This window comes from Mastomys coucha, unplaced genomic scaffold (assembly GCF_008632895.1).
Source record: "Mastomys coucha isolate ucsf_1 unplaced genomic scaffold, UCSF_Mcou_1 pScaffold22, whole genome shotgun sequence".
NCBI lineage: Eukaryota > Metazoa > Chordata > Mammalia > Rodentia > Muridae > Mastomys > Mastomys coucha.
In genome coordinates, this window is record NW_022196905.1 from 116997437 (window position 1) to 117016776 (window position 19340).

Here is a 19340-nt window from a genome sequence, read left to right on the forward strand (position 1 = left end):
AAATCCGCCTGCCTCCGCCTCCCAAGTGCTAGGATTAAAGGCGTGCGCCACCACCGCCCGGCTAGGAATTTTTTTAAAGTGGAAAATAGTTTATTTATTATTTGACAATTTTATACATACAAACAATGCATCTTGACCATAGTCACCCCAGCTCCCCCTCCTCTTCCCCTCAGGGACCCCCAACTCCTCCCTCCCTCCCACCTCCTTCATGAACCACCAACTTCTCTATTTACTCCCCCTACAGCATCCCTCCTTCCCACCTCATGTCATTTATTCTGTCTGTCTGTCTGCCTGCCTATCTATCTAGTTTTAGTTTTTGTTTTTTGTTTTTGTTTTTTGTATTTTGAGAGCCAGTAGCCCTGGCTGTCCTGGAACTCACTCTGTAGACCAGGCTGTCAAGCTCACAGAGATCTGCCTGCATCTGCCTCCAGAGTGTTGGGGCTAAAGGTGTGCATCACCACACCCATCTTTCTTTTTATTTATTTATTTTTGTTACTAGCCCACTAAGTCCAGTCAGTGCTGCCTTTTGGAACACTGTCTGTCAGAAGCTGAGCAGAGCAGGGGACGGGAGTGGGTACAGGTCCCCCTGGCACTGCGGGGACAGCCACTATGCAGCACTGTGAACACCACACCCATGTGGACCCCTATTGTGTGGTTAATGGCTGATTTTATGTTCATTGAAATACCTTTAAAAAAAAAAAAGGAAAACCAAGGACTTGTTGGAAAGGCGCCCATTGGTGCTATTTATGTTTTGGGTGTTTGTTTTTGTTTTTTAAAGTCTCATTAGTGTGGAACTCAGATCTGTATTAGCCTCCCTCCACACAGAGGCACATTAGCCACCCTCCACACAGAGGCACAGGCAAGCCTGGCTTTTGAACAGATTTGTGTTTCTTTTCAAATGTTTTTAGCTATTCCCCAGGCGACTGGCTTTCTTCGTATAGGAATCGGAACCCTCCGACCCCATTTGGGCACACTGGCTCTGGTTTAGCCAGCACGTAGTGCTGCTTTTGGCAGCTTTGTCTTTAAATAGTAACGTCTTTTTCTGTGCTTTTCAGTTTGAAGACAAGGGTATACTTGCTTACAGCGCCCCGATTTTAACAGAGAAAGTGAGTATTTCCTGTTGTGTTTTCACATGTCAGACGCCGTGAAGGGTAAATATGAATGTGTACACTTAGTGGGCATGAGCTATATCTTAATGTGAAGCCATTGGGAAAAAAAATTTTTGAACATTTTTTCATAGATTCTTTATCCATAATGAATTGTCTGTTAAAAATAATAGAAGCATTGTAAAATAAAATAAAACATTATGGGAAAGATGCACAGCCACGGTGCATGCTTTTAATCCCAGCACTAAGAGGGCAGAGGCAAGCGGATCTCTGTAGATAGACCAAGGCTGGCCTCGAACTCAGAAATCTGCCTGCCTCTGCCTCCCAAGTGCTGGGATTAAAGGCGTGCTCCACCACTACCCAGCCAGCAAAAGTGTGAGCATTTAAGTAAATAACCCCCAGAATAACTGTGAGCCTCTGGATAAAGCAAGCCGGTGATGACACCATATCACCCAGTGCAAAGCGGATGGGGTCGGGGAGGGGGAGGGCTTCTCTCTTGCACACTCAGTGTGCACCTAACACCTTGAAGGATGCACTGTGGGCTTTGGTCCACTCAGTGGCTTCAGGAAGCATGCAGGCCTTTGCTTTATTTGCCCCATCCGTTTTACAGATGGTAAAAGTGAGGCTTGGAGCATGGAAGAAGCTTGCATTGCCACTCTGTTACTGAGGGCAGAGCCAGAGTTTGGACCACACAGGCTGAATGAGCCCAGACCCTGTGTTATGTGTTTGCATGTGTGCCCTGGGTACAAAGAAGGATGACCAGGTCTACAGATCAAGTTCCAGGACAGTCAGAGCTACATATAGAGACCCTGTCTCAGACAGACTGGCAGATTGATTTACTTCTCTTCTCTGGTGGGATCCCAGAGGGTCTGGAGTGACTTAGGCAAGCACTTTGAGTTACATATTTCATTTCATTAGTGAGGTATTCACAGCAAACTGTACCCTGTACGGACCATAGGATACAATGTTTCCTTCGCAAGGCAGGTGTGCTGAAACCAGACAGCACTCCATTCCAGGGAAGCGGGTAAGTTAAAATATACCGACATCACCAACAAAACACGCTGAAGAGGCCAGGAAGGACATTTGCTCACAGTGTGAGCTGAAATCAAACAGCAAGGTATCATCTTGTCCAATCTCAGCCAGAGAGGTTCACGTGGAGTTTTTGCCAGTCTGCACACCCATGTGTCCACAGATGACAGTGTCAGAGCTGGCTTGGTTCTCAGGTTACAGAAGGCAGATAAGAGAAGCCACAGAAACACAATCTGCCAAGAACAGACGCTGATTAGTTTGAAACGACAAAAATGCCTCACATGGACACATGCCTGTCCTGAGATGACCAAACCTCTGGATCCTCCTGTGTTCAAGTTCAAAGACAAACTGCTGGCTTTTTAAATGTCAGTTTGACACAAGTTACAGTTATCTGAAAGGAGGGAACCTCAATTAAGAAAGTTTCTCTGTGAGCTCCAGCCATAGGGCATCTTCTTCATTAGTGATTGGTGCCAGAGGGCCCAGCCTAATTTCAGGTGATGCTGTCCCTGCGCTGGTGGTGGCAGGTGTCGGCAAGCCTTTAATCCCAGCACTGGGGAGGCAGAGACAGGCAGAACTCGGTGAGTTTGAGGCTAATCTGTGTGTTCTAGCACAGCCAGAGCTACACAGAAAAAGCTGTTTCAAACGACAGAACAAAATAAAACAAAAAGAAAGAAAAGAAGAAAAGAAGAGAAAAGAAAAGAGAAGAAGAGAAAGCAGGCTGAGCAATCCAGGACAAGCAAGCCAGTAAGCAGCACCCCCATGGATTCTGCTTCAGCTCCTGCCTCCAGGTTCCTAACCTGCTTTCCTTCAGTGACAGACTAGGATGCAGAAGTACGAGCTGAATAAACCCTTTCCTCCTCAAGTTCCTTTGGGTAATGGTGTCTTATCACAGCAATAGAAACCCCAAGACACAAACCTAGGGTCTTCTTGAAGAGGGTACTGGGCAGCAGATTTGCTATGTCATGTGATAGATTGCTGGGTTTCCTCCCTCCTTCCCTCCCTCCCTCCTTCCCTCCCTCCCTCCCTCCCTCCCTCCCTCCCTCCCTTCCTCCCTTCCTTCCTTTCTTCCTTCCTTCCTTCCTTCCATCCATCCATAAATTCACTGAAGGGCATTATTTTAGCTCATTTATCTCTTTCTCTATTTTTTTTAAAAAATATTTTATTTTGAAACTGTGTATATGTGTGTGGGGTTATGGCCTGTGAGTACAGGTGTCTTGGAAGCCATAAGTGTCAGAGCCCTGGAGCTGGAATCACAGCCGGATGTGAGCTGCCCTCCACGGGTGTTGGGAGCCAAACTCCAGTCCTCTGGGAGAGCAGTATGTGCTCTTACTCGCTGTGCCATCTCTCCAACCCTCTTTCCGTCCGTCTATATTTCATCTCTGAAACACTGTATAAGAAAGATGTCGGAGCAGGGCAGTGGTGGCGCACACCTTTAATCCCAGCACTTGGAAGGCAGAGGCAGGCAGATTTCTGAGTTCGAGGCCAGCCTGGTCTATAGAGTGAGTTCCAAGACAGCTAGGGTTACAACAGAGAAACCCTGTCTCAAAAAAAGAAAAAAAGAAAAAGAAAAAAAAAGAAAGATGCCTGAATGCTTTATTTATTTCCCCAAGCATACGCTGAATAAGGGGTCTTACCATAGCATTCTTACATTAAGGGCTGAAGCAATTTCTTCTGATGGAGCAATACCTTACTGTCAAAGGACAGCAGGGTAATTATTTTGTTTTTCACCTAGAGCATGCTTCTGCTCATGACAGACTATGGGTTTAAAAGACTCTATGAGAGAAGCTGGACAGGTATAAACAGTAATTAGCCACTTTTTTGTTGATGTTAAAATAGTATAATTGGTGAGTTGGAGAGACGGCTCGTTGGTTAAGAGCACTGGTTACTTTTCCAGAGGATGTGGGTTTGATTCCCAGCACCCACAGAGCAGCTCAGAACTGTCTGTAATTCACAGCCTGACACAGATTTACATGCAGGCAAAACACCAAAGGCACACGAAATGCAGATAAATAAATAATTTAAGCAGTGTAACTGAGCACAGCACATGATCCTCACTGAACTCAGGAGTGGTCCACCTGTGGGTTTTCAGCCATTTCTGTTTGCCTCTCTCTTTCTGTCTTGTTGTATTTATATTATAATGCTATAAAATGCCACCCGGGTACATGTTTTGGTTCTATTATTACTGACTGTAACTTATAACCTGTCTTTGAAACACAGACGTTCAACAAACTTGTGGGGAAATTTAGCCAGTCTGTTTTTCACTTGAAGTTACCACAAGTACTGTCAGCAACAAAGGAAGGGAAGCTGGTTGTCTGGGATATACACTATCCGTCTTCCTCCTCCTCCAATGCCTCGGACTTCCCTTTCATCAAGCCTCGTAAACTGGTCCATTTACAGAGGGAGGCCATCACGGTACTCATGACAATTGACAGGTATGAGCCTAATCAGAGAGGATCCTGGTGAGGTCACAAATATATTGTAGACCTCTGATATATACATATACATATATATGTGTGTGTGTGTGTGTGTGTATTTGTATGTCCATATATGTATATATGTATGTACATATGCATGTATGTATATATGTGTATACATATACATATATATAATTACACAGTTTTTCTCCCTCTAAATCTCTTCCATGTACCCCCCTTTGCTCTTTCTGAATTTCACGGCCTGTTTTTTTTTTAAGTTGTCATTACATCTTATATAATATATATTCCTAAATGTATTAATCCCACCTGCACAGTCTGTATATTGCTGCTTGTATGCACATAATTTCTGGGCTGAGCACTGGGTATTGGATAGCCAGTCAGGGGTTCTTTCTGGGCAAGACTATTTTTCTCAGCTTTCCCAGTGCCCATGGTTCTTTGTTAAATCATTGTGTGTATAGATTCATAGATGCATAGAGTATTTCTGGGGAGAGTTGCAATTGTCCAAGCTGTGTCTCAGCAGAACTGCGTGCTTTGAGGCTCTTGCTTCTTAATTCTTATTTGCACTAACTAGATTTTAGTAATTTTTTCTGTTTTCTTTTCTTTCTCTCTTTCTTTCCTTTTTCTTTTTTCTTTTCTTTCTTTCTTTCTTTTTTCTTTTTTTTTTTTTTTTTTTTTTTTTTTTTTTTTTTTTTTTTTTTTTTTTTTTTTTTTTTTTTTTTTTTTTTTTTTTTTTTTTTTTTGGACAGGGTCTAATAGAATAGCCCTGTCAAGTTTGGAACTCCCTATGTAGACCAGGCTGTCCTGGAACTCAACAGAGATCTGCTTTTACCTTCTCAGAGCTGGAATTAAAGGTGTGCCACCATGCCCAGCCCCTAAACTAGACTTGTGAAAAGCTCATGGACACACATCATCTTTAAAAGTTCCATGTTAGTGAAACAAAAGGTACCTCTTTTTCTTATGTGCTACTAAAACCTGTTTCATACCCCCAAATTTCATACATTACATTTAAGAAAACATGGCAAGAGGCTGGAGAGACAGCTCAGCCATTGAGGGTGCTGTCTACTCTTGCAAAAGACCAGAGTTCAGTTTTTCACACCCACAGGGTGGTTTATAATCATCTATAACTTCATTTCTAGGGGAATCCAACACCCTCCTCTAACTTCTGAAGGCACCAGATATACATTGCACATATTCACATACATAGGCAAAACACTCATGCACTATATAACCATTTTTCAAAGTCTAAAATAATTTTTAAAAAATAGAACTCAGGTAGTTTTGTTATTTTGCTTGCACAATAACAATTACATATCCTCCATTGGAAGGCTGGGTTTTTGTTTTGTTTTTGTTTTACTTGTTGTTTTGTTTTGTTTTTGTCTGCTTGGGTTCTTCAGACAAGGTCTCATGACATAGTTGGGTCTGATCCTAAGCTTCTCTTCCTGCCTCACACTCCCAAGAATTCCTAAGAATTCCCTCAGTTCATGTTCTACCACCCCAACATTCATATTGTAAATTTGCAATTCTTGGGTCTGAATTAAGCACTGGTCATGAAAACTTGATGGTTCTAGTTCAGTCCCTGGGACCCATGTAAAGGAGGAAGCAGAGAACTAACTTTCTGGAGTTGTCCTTTGACCTGCATGGGCAGGCGCACGCGCGCGCGCGCGCGCGCGCGCACACACACACACACACACACACACACACACACACACACACACACACGCTGTGGACTCATGCCCACATCCCAATAACTTTATAAGGGTTTCAGGTACACTGCTTGGCACATGGGGAGGCCTAGGCTAAAGAAAAAGACAAACCAGCCATCATTAGTGTGTTAGAAATGTTCCTGGGTCCTGCTCTATGGCCAGAACCATTGTACAATCTGCTTCTGCTGAGCCCATTCGCTTCTCCCAGTGCCGCAGGGGCACTGGACAGTCATGACATCTGTGTGTGCCTTTACAAAGAGGTATACAGTCGTCACCTCAGACGTGTGAGAAGACATGTTAGAGCATAGATGGATACTACAGTCGACCTTCATTAGCTGTGGGGTAGAGCCTTAGGAGACCAGGCCTCTCCCATACTAAGGGAAAGAGGGCTTCATAAACACCGGGCGAGCTTTGCCACTTTTGCCCAACAGAGGGCAGTAAAGGCAGCTCTAGTCAATTCCTCTGCCCACCTGCCTTGCTTATTAATCAAAAATCTCATTTAATCAGCCTGCCTAACATTGAGAAAATTTATTCTTTCTCCCTCTGTCATTAGAATTCTTTTAAAGTCTTTAAAAAATTTTTTTTAAAAAAGCTCTCTTACAATAGATTGGAGGGCTGGAAATAAAAGCCGCGTTGTCGCCGGGCACTGCTTTTGCCTGTGGAGACAGGGTATGGCTTTATGATGATTCTAACAGCAGAGTCTTCCTAGAAAACAGATCGTGTCCCAGTGCCCAGCCTAGGTGATGTGGGAGGGCTGTGCAGTCCTTCCCATTGTCACCTGTAGTCATATGGTAGTGACTGTGAGTCAGTCACTCGACCACAGTAAGAACATGCCATTTACGTTAGGCACACTGACTCCTATGCACTCTAGACATGGAGCCCAGGTAGAGATAAGTAGCATTTGTTATATACTTATAGTAAAAAATTTATTTTTTCTAGGACTGGATTTCTTTGTCTATTCCTGGCTGTCCTGGAACTCACTCTGTAGACCAGGCTAGTCTCAAACTCAGAGATCTACCTGCCTCTGCCTCCCAAGTGCTGGGATTAAAGGCGTGCACCACCACCGCTGGGTTTTAAGCCGATATCTCAACTTCTCTCTTTAGCCTTGGAGATGTAAAATGGGGTTTCAGTAAAGGCTGCCTCATTTGGGCAGTGTTGCATGGAACATCTCAACACCTGGGCTCCAGGGCCTGCCACAGTTGGATGTCCCATGGATGGCTCTGGCCATTCGTGCTATGGAACAGCCTGGTGTTTTTCTCTATTTCAGCTACATTGTCACAGGTGACATTAAGGGTAACATTAAGTTCTATGACCACACCTTCTCCATTGTTAACTGGTACAGCAAGTTCAAACTGAGTGCCATAAGAACTCTGTCCTTTTCAAAGACCTTCCCAAGCCCGCCGACTGAGAAATCCAACCTCCCTACAGATTGCACTCTAAGAGGCGACGTTTTTGTTGTCAGGTGAGCCATTAATGAATCTAGTCATCTAGACAGCCAAAAAATGGCTGGTGCCCCCTTTCAGTTTGCATGCGGTGCAACCACTGTGTCACTTATTCCTAGGAGATAGAATTGAGGGAACACACCTTCCTCCTAGTTAGTCTTAGAGATGGCTTCTTGGCCATCAGTATCGGATTTTTTTTTTTTAAGATTTATTTATTTATTCATTATATGTAAGTACACTGTTGCTGTCTTCAGACACCCCAGAAGAGGGCATCCGATCTCATTACAGGTGGTTGTGAGCCACCATGTGGTTGCTGGGATTTGAACTCAGGACCTTCGGAAGAGGAGTCAGTGCTCTTAACCACTGAGCCATCTCTCCAGCCCCGGATTTTTTTTTTTTTTAATTAATTGTTGGAGATTTTGCTATCTAGAAGCCAGAGTAACTGGAAGCTGGGCGGCTTTTATCCCTGGCTTCTCATCTCTACTGTGCCTGCCTGGAGTCCTTGGCCATGGGTTAGCCTCATTTCTTAGAGCTAAGCTTGTCCTAGCCATTGAGGTTAAAGGCATTGTGGTAATTAATAGCCATAACATTTCAAGACTGAATTATCCGTGAGTCTGCTTAATTACCCTTGCTGTCCTTACAGGCACGGCTGTATATGTGCACCCAACTCCATATTTGCATACACAAATGAATATTTGCATGCATAGATTAGCTAATTGTGCGACTGACTGTCCATCTGCATACTTAATGACTCAATTTACATGTGGAAAAGTGGGCTCCTTTTTCACTTGCAAATGGAGGCCATTGGTTGTTGGTGGTATATTTTTGGAGATGTTGGGTTAATAATGTCACCAAATTATAGACAACAAAAGCGGTTCACATGCAGCTAGAAGCAGAATGGCTAGCATGGCCATTCCCTGCAAACGCTGATCCTCTTGGGTCTCTCCTTGGCAAACAGGAATTTTATCATTGGGACATTTGATGCCACCGTGTACCACATGACAGTGGATGGCACCAAACTTGAGAAGCTCTTTGTGGAACCCAGGGATGCGGTCTATGCCATCTCCTGCCACCCGTACCAACCCCTCATAGCAGTGGGGAGTGTCTGCGGGATGATCAAGGTGTGGGACTTCGAGAAGAAGGTCTATCTGTTCAGCAGGACTTTTGAGAAGGGGCTTGGAGTCCAGTGTCTGACCTACAACCCTGAAGGTACTCGACTTCTCAACAGGTTCCACAATACCCCGAGGGGCTGTGCCCTGGGCTATCCCCGCACCTCACACACAGCTGAGCCTTGGGTCCTTCCCAGGCTGCCTTGCTTCCCAGGTTCCCTGGGGAGGTTCTCCCTTCTGCTCTTTGCTTAGACTTACCCTCAGACGGAAGGGGGTCCCTTTTCCTTCATCGTTCTCGGACTTGTCATTTCAGGAGCCCTGCTTGGCGCTGGATTCACCGAGGGGACAGTTTATATTCTTGATGCAATGTCTTTAGAAAATGAAAGTTCAGAGCCTTTCAAATATTCCAAAAGCAGCGTGACTCACGTCAGCTTCTCACATGACTCCAATTACATGGCGACTGCCGTGAGTAGCTCCCTCTGCTCAGTGCTCTTCTCTGCGGGCAAAGGCTCGAGGAGTCTGGGGAAAGTAGGGCGCAAAGGGAAAGGTTGGCGAGGGTAGGAGAACTTTTGCTGGCGGAAAGAAGCAGGCTCTTAAGAATATTCAGACTTGGATTCTGCAGTCCCAAGGACTGGCCAGCGGTTGTGTTTCTGAGACCCATCCTTCTCTATAGCCCATCCTTCTCTGTAGCCAATCCTTCATCCTTCTGACCATTTTGACAAGGAAGCCTCATCATTGATTGATCTCAATGTCCTTTCTCAGGGTTTTGGATTCTGTTCCTTCCCTCTGTGACCAGGGCGTGTGATCTCAGAGAAGTGGTTCTGACTGTCCCCTGGTCTGCCTTTCTGTCAGATGGGGCAGTTGGGGTGGCAGCGGGGGTGAGGAAGTTCTTCATTGGGCCACCTCCACCCTGGCATTCCACTCACATACAGCCTGGCCTCTGGCTTGTACACACAGCACTGGTTAGAACCAGAGCTGTCCTGGTACCTGGCACAGACATCAGCGCCCCCTGCAGGCTGCTGTCTGCCAGTCGGCCCTGTATGAGACCTTTTTTATTTTCTGTAGTTAGATAAAGTAGGGAGGACAAAGACAAAGACTCAGGTTCGCATGGAGAGTGAGTCTGACATCATACCGCCTCCCCTACCACCTTATCTACCACCCAGTAGCCTTAGTCTCTCAGCCTGCAGAATGGGGCATCACTCTTCCTACGTGTTTCCGCTGTGCTAAGATTTGTCTGGATAACCTATCCTGAAGGCAAGCGAGGCTGAAGACCACCATGACAAGTCCTAGGGAACAACTTTCACTCTTGCTCCCTTAGGACGTCAGTTTCACCGTGGCTGTGTATGTAGTGGTGGTCAAAAATGGACAAAGGGTCTGGGAATATTTGGCAAGACTTCGCTCTCACCGCAACAGCATCCGAAGCCTCCTGTTCGGGGTTCACCTGGATAGCAATGAGCCCAGGCTGCTGAGCCTTGGGAAAGACAGATTCTTGGTGAGCTGTTCAGTTTGGTTTGCCTAATTGATCACCAGCACCATGCCCTCTCCCCTCCTCCACCACCACCTTGTTCCATCCCTGGCATCCTGTGTAGACTCCACCTATAACACGTGGAGAAAAACACTACAGGGCAAAGTCTCACAGATTTCTCCATATTGGCATCTCTGAGGTGATGCCTCACATGATCCAAGTCTGGGAGCGGTGGGTTTTGGCAGGCTGGCAACAGGGTGGGTATGTCCCATGCAGCACAGGCGATTCAGTGGCTTCACTTCCCAGGGAACTAGGACAGCAGACACTGACATTAGCGCCTCATCAGCATCCAGAGGTCAGAACCAGGCTATGACCTTGTATGGGAAACAGCAGGAAGGGGAGGTGGTGTGGGATGGGGGAGGGGGACCACGTAGGCACAGCTAGATGTCCTACTTTGCTTTCCACCCTCATGATAAAACACTGACCGAAAACAACTTGTGGAGGAGAAGAGAAGAGTTTACTTGGCTTAGAGCTTACAGTCCGTCTCTCAGGGAAACTAAAGGAGGGACTCCGCAGGAACCTGGAGGTAGAAACTGAAGCAGAGGCACGGAGAAGCTCTGTCTGCTGGCTTGCATGGAGAAGCTCTGTCTGCTGGCTTGCTTTCCATGGCTCGCTCAGCTACTTTCTCATCATACAGCCCAGGCCTGCTTGCCCAGGGACATGGCCTCAGGCCAATCTGATGGAGACAGCTCCTCACAGAGGTTCCGCTATTTTGTATCCAGTTGACAAAAAGCTAAGCAGAGCAGTCGGGCAGTAGGTGGGCAGTAGGTGATGTTATCGAACTAAGGAAATCAGAAGCAACCACTCATCTGGTCCCCTTCCTGCTTCCCTCCACCCAGCCTCCTTTCTGCTCTTTTCTCTGTGCCTTCACCTTCTCTGACCAACAGGCCAGTTTGAGCAGGCTGCTAATCTAGAACCATCAAGTGCTGAGATTCAGGTTGAATTTGTTCCTAAGATAACAGAAAGGGGCACTGCCGAAATTAATTAATTGTCAGAGTTCAGGTTTGGGGTTAGTTGGGTTTAGACTTGAGTTTTCCCTCCACCACATCTTTCCCCTGTGTCCCTAGGCAGGCTACCCTTAATGTCTGTGATGCCTGTGAGAGACAGCACTACAAAGACTCGGGGTCAATAGGCATGATGGTTTAAGGTGCTGAGCCAACCGTGCTGGCTACCCCGAGTGCTTCCCTTAGAGACGATAGAGGCTGACACCCAGGGCTTGAAGCTTCTCAGCCAAGCTTGTCCTCCAGCTGGCTCCTCACTTGTCTCTGTGCTCCTCCTCAGATCGAGTACGATCTTATCAAGAGCTACAAAGACCACCTGGACGTCCTGGACATTCACCGAACAGACCAGGGCAACTACCCCACCTGCATGATCTGGTACCCGCCGCTCACCAAGGAGCTCTTCCTGCTCATTTGCAGCAGCGGCTACAAAGTGAAGCTCTTCAATGCCACCACAAAGATGTGCAGGTGAGCACCAGGGCATCCTACCAGTGTGCTGGCTACACCCATTTCTCAGTGCCCAGCTGCTGAGAGCTTGCGGAGAGCATCATCCCATTTCCTCCTCAGTGGGAGAAACTGAGTCGCAGATAAGGTAAGGCGTATTCACCCAAGAGCACACAGCCAGGCTGTGCCTGCAGAAAGATGCCAACCTGGGGTTCTTGCTCTAAGGCAGGAATCAGAGAGGTGAGGGCCCCAGAGCTGGGTGCTCATGTGTCTGTGAAGAACACAGCCTGGAACACTGGGTATCCTTGGTGCTCCAAAGCCTTTCCCACACAGGAGAGAAACCAAACCCAACGATTTTTTAACAAAACACCCCAACTGTTTGATTTTTGTTGTTGTTTTGATTTTATTTTGAGAGATGGTCTCACTCTGTAGTCCTGGCCTCTGTGTCCGGGGACCTGGGATTATAGGTGTATACCCCACACCCAGCAAAAATGTCTGATTTTTTTTTTTTTTTTTGAGACAGGGTTTCTCTGTGTAGCCTTGGCTGTCCTGGAACTCACTCTGTAGACCAGGCTGGCCTCGAACTCAGAAATCTGCCTGCCTCTGCCTCTCAAGTGCTGGGATTAAAGGCATGTGTCACCACCGCCCAGTGATTTTATTTTTTTAAGATTCATTTATTATATATAAGTACACTGTAGCTGTCTTCAAACACACCCAAAGAGGGCACCAGATCTCATTACAGATGGTTGTGAGCCACCATGTGGTTGCTGGGATTTGAACTCATGACCTCTGGAAGAGCAGTCAATGCTCTTAACCGCTGAGCCATCTCTCCCGCCTGTGTCTGATTCTTTTTTTATGCTATTTCTCAAAGGAGTTTTAAGTCCAGCTGAACACATTCATTTATTCATTCATTCCTTACCTGGGCCAGGCAATATTCTAGATAGTGAAAGTTGGTCCAGACAAAGCTCTCTCATGGGACAGACACTTAAGTGATGGGGACAACATTCTAGTGGGGGTAAGAATGCTGTGCGTAAGGACTGGAAAGACAGCATGTCTAGAGAGAATCCCTGGGGGTGTGGTGGGAGAGGGGGAAGGTACTGCTGCCTTCAAAGAGTACCCAGCAGGTGGGGGGTGGAGCTTAGGGAGGAAGGAGTGAATCTGGTCACAGGAACTACTTAGGGAGGAAAGCCTGAAGACAGGACCTGAGAGAACAAAGTATTTGGGGGTCTGAGAAATTCTGAAAAAGGGACTTGATTGGATTGAGATTGAGGAAGGGTGAGTGGGAAGGGGGTGGAGGGGGAGGGGGTGGAGGGTATGGAAGGTGAGGACGGGACGGGGAGGGAAACACACAGAGCCCCTGAGCTCTCCTTTCTATCCCAGGGCTGGGCTGTGGAGCGAAGGGTGAGGGGTACGTATGGCAGGGGTAGGAGACTGTGGAGATGATAGTGGCCCGAAGGTGTCAGGGAACGGGGTTGGGGGGGAGGGGAGGAGGGGGAGTCAGACATTTGGAAATGAGGCCAGCCAAATTGGCCAAGAGTAAAAGTGGGAGAGAGAGTTGGCCTTTCCCACATACCTTGAAGACTGAGGCCCGAGGAGCCATGAAAATGGACTAGACCTTGAGCGAGAGGGTGGGGGGGGTGTCGGGGAAGGAGAGATTGGAGATCAGTCAAATCTAAGGTTGGACAAGGCAGGTTGGAGATCGTAGTGAACACAGAGCACCTGAATTAGACTCTTGATCTTGTGGAGGCTGAGCTGGGATCCAGGGCAGAGGAAGTTAAAGCCTTGAAGCAGGAGACTGTAGGGAAAGAGGAGATGTAGGGTGCAGACCACACCCAGGGCATCCAGGCATCCACGGCGGTACGCACACGGGAGGATCATCTTTCCCACAGATGCGTCTTGCTTTTGGAGGTGAATAGGGTTTCAGTCCAGTGGCCCTCAGGTTTCCCTCACCTGGGGACACTGACAATAAGTGCTGTCCCTGTGACCAGCCCACTTTGTCTTCAGCTGCCCACAGCCTTCCAAAGAATTGTCCCTTTGAGGTCTGGGGAGGCTTCAAACTTCTGGAGAACCAGTTAGACAGGCAGGCCAAGACTCAGCCTTTGGCTCCTGCTCTGACTGCCCTCTACTAGAGATTGCACACAGGGTCAGACCTGTCGGTCAACCCTGTGGGGAGGGAGCCTCTCTTCCAGTGACTGGCTGCCAGTGGATATGGCTGGAAGTGCGTGGAGAATGGGGGAATGCTTGAGGGAGGAGATAGCGGCCCTAGCATGCCCAGGCTCCGTGGCTCTGAGGGAGCTCAGAGCTTTAACTGCTTGGTTGGTTTTAGCTTGTTTCTGAGACAGGGTCTTGCTACGTAGCCGAGTCTCCTGAGTGCTAGGGATTCAGGCGTGTATCCTCATTGCTGGCCACAATCATGCCTGCAATCTCAGAGGAGATTTCTAAAACTCCAACCCCTCACTCCTAAGCTCTTTCTTGTTTGGTTTGGTTGGGGTTTTGTTTGGTTTTTCTTTTGGAAGACACTGTGCCATTTTGTAGCCCAGGCTGGCTTTAAACTTATAGCAAGCCTCCTGCCTCAACCTCTCAAGTGCTGGGATTCCAAGCATGAATCATCTCCCTCCTGCCCACTCCCCACAGGCCAGCAACAGCTCTTCCAAGAGGAGGAAAATGACAGCATCCTTACATCTGGACAGGAAGTAGAATCTGGCACAGTGTTTAAAATCCCTGAGAACCCGTAGAGCTTCAGGAGGCTCTTCTTTCTCCCTCTTCAGGGGAGACACTTCTGAGCAAAGGACATGCACAGAAACACCCAGTCAGCCCCTAGAAAATGGATTCACAGGGTAGGAGATACAGGCACAGCATGCCTCGGGCCTGAAGCACCCGCTAACAGTTATTCACCAGCAAAGACAGACACACGCATGCACGCACATGAGTGTGTGTGTGTGTGTGTGTGTTTATGCACTGTGTGCATGTGTTTCTGCCTATTGATCATCCATCTGAAGTTAGCTCAAAGCATCTTTTAAGATAAGAGTGGGGCTGGAGAGATGGCTCAGTGGTTAAGAGCACTGATTGCTCATCTAGAGGGACCTGAGTTCAAATCCCAGTACCCACATGACAGTTCATAACTATAACTCCAGTGCCAGGGGCTCTGACACAGACATACATGTAGGCCAAGCACCAATCCACATAAAATAAAAATATATAAATCACGTAAGTAAAATAAAACTATTAAAAAGAAAGAAAGTGTACATAGCAAGAAGAAATGGCTCCTCAGGTAAAAAGCACTTGCTGTAGGAGCCTGATCATAGAGAAGTGGCCCCTGAAAGCTGCTCTTTGACCTCCACACACATGCCCCACAGCATGTATTCGCCACCCACTGCTCCACCCATCCCTATCGTACACAGTAACCCAAAAGTAAAATTTAAAAAATGATACTATCACTTGTAACTTTAATTTTTTTCAAATCAACCTCCCTTGTAGCCCACCATTGACCAGAGGTAGTGGAAAAGAAAGGATACGGGGAAGTGGACCTGTTTAGAAAGGTTCTTTCGAGCAACTCCCATCTGCGTTGTCTAGAAATCCACAGTTCAGTTCCCAGGTTAGCAGGCAGCGGCAGCAGCTAGATCCACTCAGAAACACCTCCCAGATGTAACACCAGCAGTCCAGTTTGGTAGCAACTGTGGTGACATGACCTAGCAGAGACAGCCAGGCCTCAGCCTCAGCCTCAGCTCGAGTCAGCAGGAGGGACCAACAGGAACACTAGGCGAAGTTCTCAGCTGTATCTCTCTCAGGGAAGTGAAGATCAAAGATTCGAGACCCACCCAGCTAGCTGTACCAGCAAGCCAAGTTCTCTGTCACTCTGTGGAATCTTCTTTATACCCTCCAAACATCACGTGTCCTCCACAAGTCTCGCCTCAGCCCGAGACATCAGAAGCAGCCAGAAACTGCAGCACACCACCAGACGTGTTTTGATGTGCTTTTCTCTATGGAGTCCCGACAAATGCAGCTCAACTACGCAGTGTAAGGCAGACCAATATATGAGTATTGATAGCAAAGAATCTTTCATCATGTGTCCTTCCACGTGCTTGCTTTAGCAGAACATCCTCTCTCCTGTGTCTGCTTCAGCGAAAAGTTCCTTCACGAGTCGGCCTGAGCCTTTCACACCTGGGTCCACTTTAACGAAATGTTCCTTCACATGTTTGCCCCAGCAACACATCATCCAGCCAACTTTCCAAAGAACCCTTAAGTTTCCACTTCAATCCCTTCTCAGCATCTTGGCTAAACTGGAGTACGGAAAATAACTTAGCAAGGTTGGAAGTCAAATTCACAAAGCCTTTAAATGAAGGGCAGGTATGTGCTGTGTGACCACCACATCTTCCTGCAGCTCCAGGACATTCCTCTCTTTCCCAAACAAGAGCTCCTTGCTTACAGCATCTCTTATCTGGAGAAATAACAAATCTGGTTACTACAGATCAACTGGGGAGGAGTTGCCCTCTTGTGATGAACCCAAAAGAATCCTAAAGTGCACTTTAGAATGTTTGAGAGAATCTGGAAAGGCAGCTTTCTTGGCCACAGAGGCCAGTGACCACAGGAGCGGTGCTCGGCAGCCTCTCTCCACGATGCAGACGAAAGCAAGACATCATTTTTTTTTTTTTAACAAATGGGATTAGTAAAGATAAAAGTGATTGATGTTGCTGAGCATCTGCAAGGGTGTGCGGAAGCAGGCTCGCTCGCCCAACCACTGTTGGGGTGTAAATTGGCGTAACCTTTGGGGAAAGCAATTTGTCACCCTCTGTTAAATTTTATATCCTCCGACTTCTAGGAATGGAGCCTGCAGAAGTGCCGTACGCTTATGCCAAGACATAAGTAAAAGGATCTCTTGTTTGGAAATATGTTTTGAAATGGAAGCAGTCCAAAATGTCTGTTAATAGGGCATTGGTTAAGTGATGTCTTGTCAGTACACCAGAACACAATGGCGCTTTTAGCAAAGGGGAAAAATAAGCAACGAGAAAGCTGTCTATGCAGTAGTGTCGCAGCACCTCCAAGATACAATAAGAGATGAAGCAAATTGCCAAACAAATATGAATAGTTTATTTTCTCTTCATACAAACTCACATGTATGTAAACTTTCGCTGAGTCATATGTACCAAAGAGTTACCAGTGCCTTTCATGGGACAGGCCACAGCATTGTAGAATGTGGATGCTATATTTAACATATATCTAAAGGTTTGAACCTTTTTTTTTTTTAAATGAATATGAAATGCCTTTCAGTCAGAATGAAGAGATAGGAACTTTGTAAAATTGGTAGACAGGCTGACTGTCACTGGCTGACAGCTACATCTGATGTGTCAGGAACTGTTTGGAGCACTTTCTGAAAAAGCACTTTTTAAAAATTGTATTCACTAAGCTGTGCAGTTCAAGAAGCATCCGTCCATCACACCCAAAAGGGCTGGGAATTTGGCTCTGTTTGTAGAATGCTTGCCTACCATGTACAAAGCCCTGGGTTCAATCCCAACTACCTAATTACCCAGATATGCCTGTCTCCAGTGCCTGCGCCTGGGAGATAAGGACAGGAGGACTATTCATTCAAGGCTATCCTCAGCCACATAGTGAGCCCACATCAAAAAGCAAGAAACAGCAGGGCGGTGGTGGCGCATGCCTTTAATCCCAGCACTTGGGAGGCAGAGGCAGGCGGATTTCTGAGTTCGAGGCCAGCCTGATCTACAGAGTGAGTTCCAGGACATCCAGGGCAAAACAGAGAAACCCTGTCTCCAAACAAACAAACAATTAAAATAACAAACAAACAAAAAAAGCAAGAAACAAAACCCAAACTCTGGATCCCATCAGTAGACACCCCTCAGCCCTGCCTCTCTGCATCTCTGGAAGTTGCTGGCCTGCTCCGGTCCACAATGCATCTATTCTGCATGTGTGGACACAACTTCCTATTCCTAGAGATGGATTTATACAGCATGTGACCTTTCGTGCCTGGCTTCTCTCACTTACCATGTCACTTTGTGACACGAACCAGTGCCCTGTTACGGCTGAGGGTTGGCCCTATCCTATCCGTCTGTCCATCTGCTGCCAGTGATAGACATTGGCACTGTGTCCATTTTGTAGGAGTGTGAGCGTTAGGGTGTAGGGTTTGATGTAGACACGTATACGTGTAATTTCTGAATGGCCCTGGCATTGGCATTTCTGGGTCATTGTAGTGACTCTAAGACTATTCCCACAGTCCCTGCCCCCAACAACTTCCCCAACCACGGACGAAGATCCCCTTCTTTCCAAACCATGTCTCGGGGCTCTTATAGCCCTGCTCCCCTGCTTCTGCCCACTTGCCAGCATGTGGAGCGACCTCAGGAAAAGGCATTAGCTGATACACTATGTACTGGTGGGTGCTGTAGTGTTCCAAAGTGCTGAGCCTCCCTAGCCCAGAAGAGAAAGCTCTGTTTGCAGCAGACTCCAGCAGCGCCTGAATGACAGGCTCTCAGGTAGCGATTAGCTGAGTGACAAGACAGGAAATTCAGAATCACAAATACATAAGGAGCCTGGCATGACAGTGCATGCCTGTCATCCCAGCACTCAGGGGAGTGAGGCAAGGAGGATGGTGAGTTCTAGGCCAGCCTGGACCTCATAGCAAACCGCCAAACAACAGCAAAAAGTGTGAGAGCGTCAAGTGCAGCCTTCAAACATACACTGAAGCTTAAGGAACTTATACTGTCTTTCCCCCTCCTATACAGAAAGACACTCCTTGGACCAGCGTATGGGTCGCCTATTGAGCATGCGCAGGTGCTCCCTGTAAAATCTACGCTAGACCTGCAGAAGCGATACTTGGTGTTCATTAACAAGGACAAGGTAGCGGCCCTCCCTCCTCTGCCCCTGCAAGATGGCTAATGCCCTGAGTCTAAAGAGCAGGAGACCCAGGGTGGGTGGGATCGCTCCACCAGTAAGGGAGCTTACTGCCTAGCCTAGTCCGACGACCTGAGATGCAAGCCTGGGACCCAGTGAGAGGAGAGACTGACTTGGGAAAGCTGTTTCTTTGACTTCCAAACGTGCACCACTGTGGCACTGATGTCCCTTCCCTAATCAATACATTTAATAATAAAACAGACAAGAAGACCCATGGGTCCTTAGTTCTTCTGCGGCCGCACAGAATTACCTCCATATGGGTCGTTGGCCATTCTGAAAATAGCCACAGATTAGTGAGAAGGGCTCTGGAAGGCGTTTCCTTTGGTTTTAATTTTTTAGTGTGTATGTGTGTGTGTGTGTCTGTGTAGGTGCACATGCAGCACAATATGTACGTGGAGGTCAAAGGGCAACTTTCAGGAGTTCTCATCTTCTACCGAGTGAGCAGAACTCAGTCAGGCGTGGCGGCAGCAAGCGCCTTTGCCCACCATGCCATCTCACAGACCCCTAGGAGATATTTCTGAGCTGAGATCTCAGAGTTCCACACTGAACATTCATGGCCCTCCAAAGGATGCTCTTCTTTCTTTTTATTGGCGGGAGGTGGGGGTGGGTGGGTGGGGAATCTAATTTGCATGGAAGATATACAAAC

At 47.1% G+C, this 19340-nt stretch overlaps 1 protein-coding gene across 1 annotated transcript in view; it reads left to right on the forward strand.

The window, feature by feature from the left end:
* Wdr66 (WD repeat domain 66) overlaps nucleotides 1–19340 on the forward strand; it is a 75190-nt gene that overhangs the window by 28118 nt on the left and 27732 nt on the right. The window contains exons 11-18 of the mRNA XM_031391149.1: nucleotides 942–1106; nucleotides 4353–4567; nucleotides 7541–7735; nucleotides 8674–8924; nucleotides 9138–9289; nucleotides 10143–10316; nucleotides 11631–11815; nucleotides 18526–18640. Of these exons, the coding sequence (XP_031247009.1) occupies nucleotides 942–1106; nucleotides 4353–4567; nucleotides 7541–7735; nucleotides 8674–8924; nucleotides 9138–9289; nucleotides 10143–10316; nucleotides 11631–11815; nucleotides 18526–18640 (1452 nt within the window). The remainder of the gene's footprint in view (nucleotides 1–941; nucleotides 1107–4352; nucleotides 4568–7540; nucleotides 7736–8673; nucleotides 8925–9137; nucleotides 9290–10142; nucleotides 10317–11630; nucleotides 11816–18525; nucleotides 18641–19340) is intronic.